General features: G+C 40.3%; 1 protein-coding gene across 1 annotated transcript; it reads right to left on the bottom strand.

The window, feature by feature from the left end:
• Positions 1-640: 640 nt before the first annotated feature.
• LOC148527339 (keratin, type II cytoskeletal cochleal-like) lies at positions 641-13902 on the bottom strand. Its single transcript, XM_088469079.1, has 9 exons — positions 13423-13902; positions 13049-13269; positions 12784-12844; positions 10510-10605; positions 7549-7713; positions 7019-7144; positions 2996-3216; positions 1424-1458; positions 641-816 (listed from the first exon to the last, which is right to left on the bottom strand). The coding sequence occupies exons 1-9, from the start codon at positions 13900-13902 to the stop codon at positions 641-643; spliced, it is 1581 nt and encodes a 526-aa protein (XP_088325205.1).
• Between the last annotated feature and the right edge of the window lie 353 nt (positions 13903-14255).

Consider the following 14255-nt stretch of genomic DNA (forward strand, 5'->3'; position numbering starts at 1 on the left):
GGGTCTGCGTAGTCACTGTGATTGCAGTGGCTGGCTCTCGAATACGCAATGCGATGCATACGCATGTGCAGAACGCAATAATTGGGTAATGGCAGCTGTGACCCTTGAGGAATCAGGCCCTCTGTTCCAGCCTCACCCCACTTATCCTAAAATGGGATTGGAGCATTGGTAGCTGCTCTCTATAAATAAAATACTATGGTGCCGTGAAGTTAAAATGCTGTTTATTGAAGAATAATGCACCCATGAATACAGTGATAGTAGTAAGAAGGTTTAAGACCTGCTATATACCAGAGCAGAAGCACAGTATTATTTTAACTAAAAATGGAAGGTAGAGGTCATAAAATGGCTGTAAGCACCCCAAGCTGCTTTTACTGCAATGACATAACATTCGACTAGAGGTCTCCTACTCTGCTGCATGTTCTAAACATGCCGGAAAATGTAAAGATAGTAAGAAAGATGTTTATGCCTCTCTAGCTGACAAAGACTAAAAACAAAACACCTAAAAGTACAATTATTTCCCAAGGCTGCTTGCGGACTAACTTGCAAAATTTCAATTTGCATTTGTGAATAATTATGGTCAAATCAATATATATATTGGGATACATGAACAGCTGAGCATGCTGAAGTTGACACCTCAGACTTAATAACCCTCTCTGCTAGAAGATCTGAACGTGGAGGTGGCCACAGCAATCTGTGCTGTTTTCCCACTCTTGTTAGGTCCTGCTGCACTGCCCGCGTTACTCCTGATGCTGCACGAGTCTGTTCCGCAGTCGGAAGCACCAGGGCTGATTGTTTTCCCAGCACTGCTGAACACAGCTGTTAAGAAATACAAATAGTTATTAGGATGCTCCAGGACTGACGTGATGAACCCCAGAAATGGTGAGAAACACTGAATCCCAAGTAAGGTTGTAAGATTGGGAGGAGATTTATCAAACACTCTAAAGAGGATGTGGCGTTCTGGCCATAACAACCAATCAGCTCTTAGCTATCATTTATCTAGTACATGCTATAAAATGATAGCTAGAATCTGATTGGTTTTCTAAGGGCCACACCTCCACTTGTTCTCTTTTGAAGGTTTGGTAAATCTCCCCAATACATCTCTGTATTTTTACAAAAGTCAATTCAAGGTTTTGGTTTCAACTTTAAAATCTCTTGTGTATTGTATAAATAAGGATGTTAACGGTAAAAATGGGTAAGATGTCAAATAATTTCCTTAGATTCCAATATAAGGAACACAGATATAATATATGTATTATATATAATAAAAAATACATGGGTTCGATATAGAGTATAAGGATATTAGAAGTTATGGTATTCTATAACCTGTATACTCTAATGTACTCTGCAACGATTGTACCCTTTCAGCCTACTCCAGGGAATATATAATCTTAAATGTACTCAAGATAATCAAAGACATGCTTACATATTTTAATATTGTTGTCAGTCTCTCCGTGCATCCTGTAAAAAAGTAAAATCAATAACGTTTGCTGAAAATAAATTCATCAGTTTGTACAACAAAATTAAGGGAAACATATTTGCAGAGGGAATTTGCCACACATTAAACTCATTGAATAGTAAATTTCAGCCACAATCATTATTGCATTGTCCTGGAAGGTACTGTAACATTTGTAAGCACTTATATCTAGGCTTGCTATATCATCCCTTTAATTCGGGACACATGAATTACACAGGTTCTGTAGCTGGCTGACTTCAAGGGGTATATTTACTAAAGTGAGAGTTTTTAGAAGTGAAGATGTTGCCCATAGCAAGTGCAACCAATCAGATTCTACTTAACATTCAACTAGCACCTTCTAGAAGATAATAGCTAGAATCTGAGTAGATGCTATGGGCAACATCTCCACTTCTAAAAACTCACTTTAGTAAATTTACCCCCAAGGCTCCATTTCCATTTCAATTCATCATTGCTCTGGTGAGGGGACAACTGCTCTGAAAAGCAGCTGCCGCCTCGGTTAGTATCTGCGTTACTTACCTTACTTGGGTCACGCATGCGCACAGCCGCCGGGGAGGTAGTGAGGAGGAGGCGCAGGGATCCGCTCGGATGCCTATTTGCATCCTCGGAACAACTTCCTATAGGAAGGAGCTGGGCTATGAGAGTAAGCGCCATCTGCAGGTGGCGCTTGTTCTCGGCAACAAACTTCGAAAACTTTCAGTTTTCGGAGTTAGCTGAATACCAAGGGGTCTTATCGGACGCCTGATGATAAATGGCTTGGTAAATTAAATATGCGGAAACTAGCGTTTCCGCATGGTTGCCGGGCCATTTATTGGTTAATAAATAGGCCCCTCAGTAAGCTAAGTATCACTTAATAAAATACCATGTTTATTTAAAATATATATATTTTATAACAAATTACTGATGAACATCATCTGATCAGGTGAGCACAGACTTCTTCCCTATTCCCTTTCTTAGAAAAAGCATGACACCCTATCATTGGTACAGTAATTAGACAAAAAAACCGAAGTAGCTTCCTTATTGGATAATCAATGTAAATTTTGGCATAAATAGATGTATCAGGGTCTCAAAAAATTTGTCCCTTTATCTACTTTATGGTGTCACTGAGAGGCAAGGAAATGCCCTTTATGTTACAATCGTACAGTGTTTTGCAATAGAGAATACAAACGTAATTATCATTGATTATTATAGTCGGCACCTACTATTAGGCACATTGGCGATGGGCTCCTGCATTAGTGTTGATTGAAACACGCACATATTCCTTAAAGTGAGCCCTTTAACCTGCTCCTGGATGGATAAGGGTATTTTTCATATACATAAGGTATGTCACGTATACAATATATTTATGTTTAGATGCATTTGTTAAATATAGGTTTGTATATTTTAACTTGCGTAAATGAAAATAGCTTTTTAGTTGCTATGTAGCTTTACAACTGGTTAACTATATCTCACAACACTGAGCATCTTAAATTATTGTAATGTACCCCTAAAGCCTCTGCAATTTGTACATAGAGGAACACCCACCTGCACTCCTCTCCCTCCAAGAGAGTCCTGTACGTGGCAATTTCAATATCCAGGGCCAGCTTCACATTGAGTAGAGCCTGGTAGTCTCGAAGCTGTGTAGCTAAATCCTCTTTGACTTTCTGCAACGCAGCTTCCAGTTCACATAGTTTGTGTTTGGCATCTTTCACTATAAGCTCCCCACGCCCTTCAGCATCACAAATGGCTGTCTCTAGAGCAGCGACCTTCAAGACATCACTTATATTAATACATAGATAGCTGCTCAGGTTTTTAAAATAAACAATTCTATTAGGTTCAGCAACTTTCTCAATTCTAAACAATGTGCAATGGACATGGCTGCTAAGTGCTACTGCACACGTTGTTAAGTCAATCTTCAGTCATTTTCCAGCGCACTTCTATGGGGTGTGAGGACTTTAGTGATGAAGTTGGTCGCAGAGTACCTTCCACTTTGATCAGAATTGAATTACCCTAGGTGTTTGATTCAGGGAAAGCAAAACCCACAATTACTCAGATACCAATATAATATCATAGCGAGATCAGTACCGGATTATCCATTAGTCAACCAAGTTAAAGCGTAATGGAATATGCTGCGCTATATAAGAAACTGTTAATAAATAATAAAATAAATAGTTTCCCTCCTATGGAGGGTTGAAATTGGAGTGCACTACTATGCAAACTTCATGCTAGTTTCTATGGAGAGGCTTCATTTCCTAACCAAGAAGGCTACTGAACCTAATACTGTGCATACGCGGTGCCATCTTATCACTGTGTATGAGTAACGCAGTGGTACACGGTTGTGTACCACATAGCTCCAGTGAGACCTGCGATTTACCACCAGCTGGGGAGCTGTACGACACCATCCTATGAGTGTGTATCTGAGTGAGTAATTCTGTACCCATTATTTCTTCAATAAACCACTCCACTAGTTAAGCAACTGGGCTGTTTGTAGTTGTAAGGCATCCACTGGTGTATACAGTTACTCTGTTCCATCCTTAAGCCTGTACATCCACTATTTTCCAACAGGTACCAGTGATTACTGAGTTGCCTGGATTATTCTATTATTGAAAAAAGTTCCCAACCAATTGGGAATGAAACGCGTTGATTATTGATCTATTTGAGCACTAATAGCGCTAACAAGGTGACTCCACTGTGGCTCATTACGTTGGATCCAGAGGAGAATGGCCTTGAGCGCTCTAACACATTAAATCTGACTTTGCGGTGAGCACTGCTCCAGCACAATTGTGACGGCTGAGCCCAGCACTTCCGGCCTCCAGCATTAAAAGCGGATACGTCACCTGCCTGGCAGAAATAATACATAAAAACCTGGAAGGGTTAATATATTTAATTCAACTGTATATATCGAATTAGGACTATTAATTGTCTCACTGGGATGCCAGTAAAAAGTTCTACGACCACTGGACATTGTTCTAAACGCCGCTTAAAAGCATTTCTCCTTATTAACCTGCTTTGGATATTATAACCTGCTTTGGATATTATAACCTGCTTTGGATATTATAACCTGCTTGAGCAACGCAGTCTGAGCACTGACTTCTGATTGTTTGCATGTAATTGTTTCAAATTGCTAACACTAAGAAACCTAGTATAGATTGGAGACTTTTAACCTTGTAACATTGTTTTTTTAATTAAATTCCAAACTGATATATGTATTTTATAAGTACAGATTGCTTTTGAATAGGCCTATTCTTGTGATTGTGCATTGATTTTAAGATCTACATATTTTTATCCTGTAATAAATGCTATTTGATATATAAGCCCCTTGTGTGCATTAATAGGAAGCAGACTCTAACTGTGGTTTTATTATTAAAATATATATACATAGGAAAATCCAGCGCAGTGATTTTTGGTTTATATGGATTATTCTAACCTGTTTTTTATCTGTTCTTTGTAATCAATCAGAGTGGCTGAAGCGTGCCTCGGTCCCCATGGGGTCAGAGTCATTCAGTGGGAGCGGTTAGGCCTCCATTTCTCCAAGGGTATCTGTTTATCATATCCTTAACTTGCAATCTGGTTTCCTAACATTTTAAACTTATTATACACCCAGATTAACAGAATTTGTGGTAATACGCAGGGGCGTTTCTAGAGAGGAGGGGGCCCATGTGCAGTCTCCGTCACAGGCCCCTTCCCCTTCACAGGCCAATGCCGTAATTATAGACTCTGGGCACTTAGAGTGTGCCCAGAATCTATAGCGCATGAGCAGGTCACCGGGAAAATGGCTGCGACGGCCATTTTTCCTGTACTGCGCATGCGCAAAACAACGGGAAAATGGGAGCGGCTGTCATTTTCCATTGGCACTGACGTGGGACTCCAGAGAGGTAAGTATGGGTGCAGGGTGTGCGGTGTGGGCCTCCCCATCACCCAGGGGCCCATGTGCACTGCACACCCTGCACCCATTATAAGTATGCGCCTGGTGATACGTTTTTATAACTATGTTATTCTTTCCCAAGAGATTACTTTTATAGACTACATAAATCTTAGTCCACAGGGGTGCCTGTCCCAATAATTGTTAGCACTAAACTCGGGATACTAAGATCCTGAAAGTCCCATTATAGATAGAAATGTACTTTCCATGGAAGATAAAGATGTACTACAGTATGATGCTACAGCGCTAGTATTAACCTTTATCAGGGAGCTAATACAACAGTACAAAATTAACCTGTAAATCTCAAATTTCTATATATGTATATCTGAATAATCATCTGTTAGTTGTTAAATATATTTAGCCAAAAGGGGTTTGTAATACTACTGTGTATATGTAATCTTATCATTGATCATTTATCTTTAACAACTGTTTTGTTTCATAATTTAGCGGAGAAGAGTAACTACGGCCTGCACCGCCCGATGCAGGCCACTCCCCCTCCATGTGACGTCACGTGGAGGGTGCGGAGCTATGAACACAGTGCATTACAGCAATGCCTGGAGCATCCTCAGGATGCTCCGGTCAGTTGTTAAGGCAGCAATGTGCACGTTGGAAGCATCTTCGGGATGCTCGAGGCGGCACTGCTACATAGATTATGGCTGCAGGGCTCCGTGGGTAAGCGGGGGAGCTGCCCACAGGGCTCTGCGCTCTGTGCAGCCTCACCGCTCGCACACCCCTAGCTACGGCCCTGTAATTTAGTTATACATATAAAAATATTCCAGGTGTCAAATTCTTACTGATCTCTCAAATTATATATTAAATTATATATCTTGTCGACATTCAGAATGTCAACAGCCATAATGTTGACATCAGACGGTTGACATGTTCTGAATGTGGACAGTCACAATGTCAACATGAACGTTAGGTCAACATGTAAAATGTCAACATTCACAAATTTCACCATGGTCAAAATGTCGACATGCTCCAAATGTCAACATTTGACATGTCAACACCAGAATGTTGACAGTACATTTTAGTGTAATTTTTAAGTTTATTGTTAGGCTTAGGTTAGGGTTAGTAGTTACAGTTAGAGTTAAGCTGAAACATGCAACAAATATATGTATGTCGACATTCAGGCATCGACAAGTTAAATGGAAACATTATGAAGATGTCGGCAACCATGTCAACATTTGAGAATGTAAAAAACAATTATGTCGACCTAATGAACATTTTGACATTCAGACTGTCAACATTCAGAACACACTAACTTTCAACTTTCATATTACAACCTATCTCAGTAGCCATCATTTCCAGGGGAAGGTCCATCCTAGCAATAAGTATTTGAGGTGCTCAGTTTCCGGACGTGCCAGTTTTCATTATCGCCCCAAATTAGACTTTTGCATGTTCCTGACACAGTATATCACCTTTACATGAAAGCGATAGTTAGACATGGCATGTACCTAAATGCATACTTACTCTCCCGATTATGCAATTGCTGTGGATTGCATCATTGTTGCTGAATCTCGGCTTTAGAACATGGGATGGGGCTGCAGTGATGCGTTTCACCATACCATGCTTTCCCTCCCACCTAGACCTGCCCAGATCTTCTAGAGCAGAGAAGAAAAAGCATAAAGTATGAGCTACAGTACCTGTTTCTTTACACACTCAATTTCTGAGTGCAGCCTCCTGATCATGCTGTTCAGCTCCTGAATCTCATTCTTGCTGTTCCGCAGACTGTCGCCATGTTGCCCTGCTGTCTCCTTCAGCTGCAGAAACTATTAAGACCAAAATGTAAATAGTCACATACATATTCCTGAAATAATCTTTTCTCCTAAGATAAATAGTAAATAAAATCTTAAAATAGAACAAAATGTAACACTCACGTATTGTACACGCACATGTACAGTGACGCAATGATCTACGCTTAGAATGTATATGCCTATATCAGTTGATATTACTGCTCATAAATTCTGCCATGTGATGTAATAAATAATCTGATCGGTCTATTGCAGGAAAGTTGCCCATAGAATCAGGAAAATCAGGCTACTAGGACAGGCTACTTGATTAGGGTTTAAAACATGGCTGTGATAGCAGGTTTGTACAGCTATAGAAGGGCAGACATTGCAGAGATGCCACAACATTAAACAAAACACTAATCTACACAGAAAATACAATTTACCTTTTTGTCATAAGCGGCTTTAGCCTCAGCCCTGCTTTTGGCTGCAATGTCTTCGTATTGAGCTTTGACTTCATCAATAAGCCCATCCAAATCCGGGTCTCGGTTGTTGTCCATGGTCAAGACAACATTAGTGTCAGAATGTTGTGCTTGCATGTCCTCCAATTCCTGTAACACAACAATGCTGTCTGTATTAGCTAGAATAACAATAATTGCACGTAACAAGCTCTCCATCTCGCTACAAATCTTCAAATGGGCTCTCAAGACACTATTCAAAGCCTTCCAGCTCTCATCCTAACCTGCTGCTTACATGCGTCTTCCTCACTGTCTATCCTATCTATGTCACCCCTGTCTGTCTCTTCCCCCCTATAGAATGTAAGCTCTCACGAGCAGGGCCCTCTTCCCTTGTGTGTTTTTCCTTCCCTCATTCATACGATCATCTACTCAAAAGACTTGGTTGCTGAACCCCCTGCTACTTTTTTGAGTGCTATGATCGCTGCAGCAATGTTTATAAACTATGTTCTTATTCTGTATTGTTTTGTACTGTAAGTCATTGTTTTGCTCATTTGTTAATGTACTTTGTGAGGCACTGCAGAACCCTTGTGGTGCCATATAAATAAAGGATAATAATAATAATAATAATAATAATAATAATAATAATAATAATAACAATAATAATAATAATAATTAGAGGAGCATTGTACCTAGAACACTAGTGTGTTTATTAAATTTAAAAGTTAGTAACATTTGCAAATGTGAAAGTTAGATCAATAGATATATGATACTATTTGCTTCTTGGGGTAAGCTATTGGGAACCATCTAGAACCTAAAAACATTGATAATAGAGTAAACAACATAAATGCAGATATGAAAACAAAAGGCATGAAGGGCGCTGCTCATTAGATAGTGGGAAGGACAAGTGTGGCTTAGAGTGAAAACTGGGAAGTTGTGAGTGCACATTAGTTTGGGTAGTATAAGTGGGAGTAGGGTAATCTTCAGGGGTGTAACTAGGGGGTTTGGCACCCAGGGCATGCTAGCATAAATGCCCCACTCCCACCGTTTATCAGTGCCATAGGACTAAGGCCTGATTACCCCCATGGGTCTAGTGCCTGACAACATTGTGGTCTAGAGGAGGTGGAAAGGCCACCGCTGAACAGACTCTTCCGCCAAGCGGCGTTTGACATCAGATGCTGCAGGCGAAGCCAGCCACATGCTGCTCGCTGCAGCCGCTTTCTATTGGTGGCCAATCCATGAGCCAAATTCAAATGGCCACCGCTCTGGTAATCTTTCCTGATGGGGTTTTAGAGAGAGATTTGAAGCCTGTGGTCTAGTCTGATTGGTGTGGGAATAAGTGAATAGCAGCACAGGAGAAGTGTATTTGGTTGGAGTGTGGGTTATTGGCCGGGCCATAGGGAGAGGTGTGAGAGTGGTAGCATCATCCATGGCCCAGGGGCATGGGGGCAGCCGAGATGGCCCTGCATCCCCATGCCCTTGCATTTGTAACTGTACCCTGCAGCCAGTAGTGCAGCTTCAGTGCTGCTTGGAGCATCCAAAGGATGTTCCGGGCACGCACACTGCAGTGTACAGAGCCGCTGGGCAGCACTCCACACTTCTTCTGCCGCCAGTCCTGCTGATATCAGGGAGGTCAGAGGTAGGCGTAAGAGAGATTTCAGATGTATTAGAGGAGGGTGTTGTTGAAAGTGATAAATATATAATGTATGCTGGGAGATATGGGGAGCCAGTGTAGAGCTTTGCAGAGAAATGTTGCAGTACTTAATCATAGGGGCAGATGTACTAAGCTCTGAAAAGTGATAAACTGGAGTGTGATAAACCACCAGCCACTCAGCTCCCAACTGTCATACAGGCTGTGTTTGAAAAATGACAGTTGGGAGCTGATTGGCTGGTGGTTTATCACTCTCCAGTTTGTCACTTTTCAGAGCTTAGTACATCTGGCCCTAAAGAGGAAGATCAGCATTGCTGCTGCATTTAGGCCAATAAGTTAACAGCTAGGAGGAGTTTGCAATAGTCAAGCTGGGAGAAGATGAGAGGATGTATAAGAATTTATTTTATCAATTTGTATGAAATATGAAATTGGGTCATTGTATCAGAACTTTAATATATGCAATTTTGAATGTTACAAGATGTCTTTTTTTCATGATTATGACAACTTATTTATTGCAAACTTGGAAAACAAGCTACGTAATCAAGGCAATCAGTCATTTTCCTAATCACGACAATCAGTCATTTTGCTAATGCATATGTGCTGAAACATTATGCTAAGCAACAAGACAAGGTGCCCATTCAAGACAAAAAATGTCAAACGTTACCACATATAATCCTCACATGATCGCAGAAACCACATGGTATTTAGGTAAATCCCTGTTAGTATAGGCCTGTGTGCTCTGACAGATAGAAAAGAACCACAAAGAGTGTGGGAAATAAGGACAACAGCTACAGTATAGAGTTCATGAAATTGCCCTGGTTCTATAACAGTTGCTGCAGATACCGCCAACACTGACATTTCAACTGGGCAGGCAAACTTAAATGCCCGCCCAGTTTTGATGTCAGGCCAGACATATCGAGCGACCTATTGGTAAGTTTGTATAGCTTACAAATCGGCCACTCTGACGGCAGATTGGCCTGCTGACTGATCTGCCGTGTAAGGGCCTACCCAGCATTAGTATTGAAATGACAAATCTTGTTATTGCATACAGTAAACACTTAGATGTTGTATCTATGATGAGCTTAAAGTATTTGAGTTGAGGGATTACATTTTCAGTTTCATGCACCCTACAATTACCTTTACCATAAAATGTGGTAGGAAACATAATCTGTACATGACAAGTGCTGCGCAATCATTATTAATAAAATGCTTTTATCTCATATCTCAGATAACTGCAGCCCAGGCATTGACAAGGACATCACTGGAAATAAATGTCATATTGGAAATAACCAATTCAGTACCGCATGAAAGATGGTCCTCAGGAAGTTAATCTCATCAGTTAAGGTCTCTTCTTTGGACTCCAACTCAGCCTTTTGTACATATAAACAATCCACAGCCTTAAAAAGAAGAAAGCTCATTACAAAGGTCACTTAGCAAATAGAATACGTCCCGGAGTGCAGTTCTCCAGTTTTCGCCTACACTACTTTTTTCTTAAGAAAAACATACAAAATATTAATAATTAATTAATAATTAGTAAAAAAAAAAATAATACAATGATTTATTGTTGGGATTAAATCAGGCGTGCATTGCTCAAGAGAAACGTGGACAGCAAAAGTGTTTATATTCAGCCATATGTCGAGCCTCACGCATCTCGAGATGCCTCTGCACCTGCGTCTGTAGCATATGCGCCTGATGTGCTACAAATCATTATCGGTATACATGTTCTATACTAGGTGCCTATGCTGTACATGCGTTAAAATGGCCTTCCTTTGCTATGCCTTTCGGTCGTACGTGTGAAATGCGTAGGCTTTTTGCATTCATCTATTTTCGGATCATGAGATTATTTGCTATTATATTGATATTAATATCTATATCAAAATAGGAGTTACAGTTGCTGCATTTAGAAAGTCTGCACCAAATTAATATATATTGTAAATGGTTTGGCATTTGAATTGTAATTATTTATTATGTTTCTTTTTTGACAACTATATTTGTATTTTGTTAAAAGTTTGTGGGGTGGGTATGGCTTTTTGACAGTCAAAATGTCAACAAGCACAAGAGGGACAGAGGCATGTCAAATCTGACATGGTAGTAATGTGATGTAATGGGATGTATGGCCGCCAGTCTCAATACCGACATCCAAATCCTGACAAGGGACTTAAAGTAGGCATCGAAATACAGACGCATATCTTAATCCCGACGCCGGAACGCCGAAGGACGCATGCCCGAACAAGCTAAGTCCGGGGCGCACTTAGCATTAGGTGCGGGAGGCGGGTTAGCTTTAGGGAGCGTAGCGGGGTTAGGGTTAGGTTTTGGAGAAAAGGTTGGCGTTAGGCACCCCTAGGGGGGAGGGTTAGGGTTAGGCACCCCCGGGGGGAGGTTAGGGTTAGGCACCTCCTGGGAGGGTTAGGTTTAGGGTGCGGTAAGGGGAGGTTTGGGTTAGGCACTAAGGGGAAGGTTAGAGTTAGACACCACTAAGGCAGGGTTAGGGTTAGGGGGGGAGGGGTAGGGATAGGGTACTTACCTGCCCTGTCAGGATCTTCTCCCTTCGGGCTTCCGGCATCGGGATATGAACCGGTGGATATTAGGCCTCCGGGACTTCATACCCATTCTAATGTAACACATCGTAACTGTGTCGGCTTTAGAACTTTAAACATGATGGTACAGCATCATGTTTAAACTACTAAAGAGAGACACTTAAGATGCTTTACATCGCATTACTAGCATGTCAGGTTCGATACATCGCCTATCCCCTTGTGCTTGTTCACATTCTGACTGTCGATAAACTACATCCTGTAATATACAATATTCAACATATCATATTATCTGTATATTAATCCAGTAACGGCTCAAGACTAATCGTAGCAAGATTCTTTGAATTTTTATTGTAATTATTTTAGATAAACCTGTGAATTTTTGACTTGTTATGACTTTGCATTGTATCAGACATTTGAGAGCTTGGGACGGCACAAACCCACTTGGCCACGCACCATTGCGTTCCTTTTGTAGAAACCATATTGAGGGAGGTGTGCTGTGCCCCTCTTGGCGCCCCTGGTTACCATGTCTTTTACTTCAGACACTCAAGTGTAAATTGACCATTATGTTTATTAAGAAATAACAGTAACCTTTTTTAAACCCTCATCTGAACAAGACCTTACTGCAGTTAAGTTTGAATGCTACTTCTCAACTGCATTGGGAATAGTAATTTTTAGAAAACTGGATAGATATCTCCATATTACCATTAACAATTATTTATTTATTAACAGTTTCCTATATAGCGCAACATATTCCGTTGCGCTTTACAATAGGAAACATTAATAGAACAAAAGTGGGTAATACAGACAGATATATAGATAAAAAGTGAAAATTATCTGATTGGTTGCTATGGGCAACTTCTCCACTGGTCCACTTCTCCACACTTTTCACTGCATAATACATAATTCCCATAGTCTAATCAATTGTCCTTCTTTTGAAATAAAAGTAACATATTGCCTGTTAGCGTGCACTGCATAAAATAACTGCATTCGCAACAGTAATTGACTTTGCCATTTATCTCTCCACACATTGACACTTACCTTTTTCTGGGACACAAACTCATTTTCAGCACAAGTACGCTTATTAATCTCTTCTTCATATCTACAAACAAACATAAAGTTGAACCATTTAGTTGACCACCATATAGAAAAATATTATACAGCAGTAGACCTATGGTGATCTGAAATTACAAAACATTCTGTAATCAAGTCAGGAATTTTTAATAAAGACCTCTCAAAGTAAACATTGTATTTTTTGAGCAAATAACAACACACAGTTTGAGACATGAGCTTGATTTGTACGTACCTGGCCTTAAACTCCTCCACAACATCTTGCATGTTTTTTAGATCCCCGTCTAAACGGCATTCTTCATTTCTGATAGAATCCAATTGTCTATGCAGATTACTAATATACGCTTTAAACATTGGCTTGATATTGTCTCTCCTTGAGGCCATCTTTTGGGCTTGCTCTTGCAAAAAGCACCATTTAGTTTCCAGAATTTGATTTTGCTGCTCAAGGAATCTGACCTGAATTCATTGAGAGAATAAAAAACACAATTCAGCAGAGCAAGATGTTTGAGCTAAATGTCCACAGGTAAATGGACAGGTATATATTTTCTGATTGATATTTAAACGAACTAAACAGTTGGGAAACCGTTGGTTGAAGGAAACTTGTCTTACCTTGTCTATGAAGCATGCAAATTTGTTATTAAGACATTTTATCTGCTCCCGTTCTTCAGTTCTGACCTTCTGGATAGTTGGATCAATATCACTTTTGACTGGTTGGAGAAGGATTTTGTTGACAGTAACATTTTGTATACCTCCTGGTGGGCAAACCGGAAAACAGTCACTGCTGCTGCTGCCAAACCCTTTACTGCCACCCATATTGAATCCTCTATTACTGCCAGAACTGATGGAAATCCTTTTGTTTCCTCCTAAGCAATAGAGACTTGATGTGCCAAATGTGCCACTTCTACCACTTAGACGGGTATTGTTACTTCCAGGGACTCCAGATCGTATTAGTGAAGAGGAAGAGAAATAGCCGCCTTTTCCACCATACCCACCACCAACTGAGCAACTGCTAAATCTCCTAGTGCCACAAGAGCCTCCAACGCTGCACTTGCCAGCCTTGGCACTCAATGCTTCCCTACTTTGGCTCATTGTAGCTTCCTATAGGTGTGTTTACACAATGTACAGAAGCAGATGAAAGAATAGAATAGACTTGACCCTTGTGAAGGACCAAGCCTTTTATATGTTTTGAGATAAGGGCTTGGTTTTATGAGAAAACCATAGTTTGTTCTTGGGCATGTCAGACCTGTCACTAAGCAGTCTTTCTGCACTTATTAAATATAGGTGTAAATTAAAGTGTTCTAATTCCTCTGTGAAAATACAAATTACTCTGTTTATACGTTGAACTTAAATGCAATTTAAATTAAATATGTTTTATGGGCATTGTTATCACAGAACAAGTTTGTCCTCATCGCTAAGATAACTTTACAACGGCATTAAGCCCA

The sequence above is a fragment of the Taudactylus pleione genome, unplaced genomic scaffold (assembly GCF_031769625.1).
Source record: "Taudactylus pleione unplaced genomic scaffold, aTauple2 ptg000089l, whole genome shotgun sequence".
Classification (NCBI taxonomy): domain Eukaryota; kingdom Metazoa; phylum Chordata; class Amphibia; order Anura; family Myobatrachidae; genus Taudactylus; species Taudactylus pleione.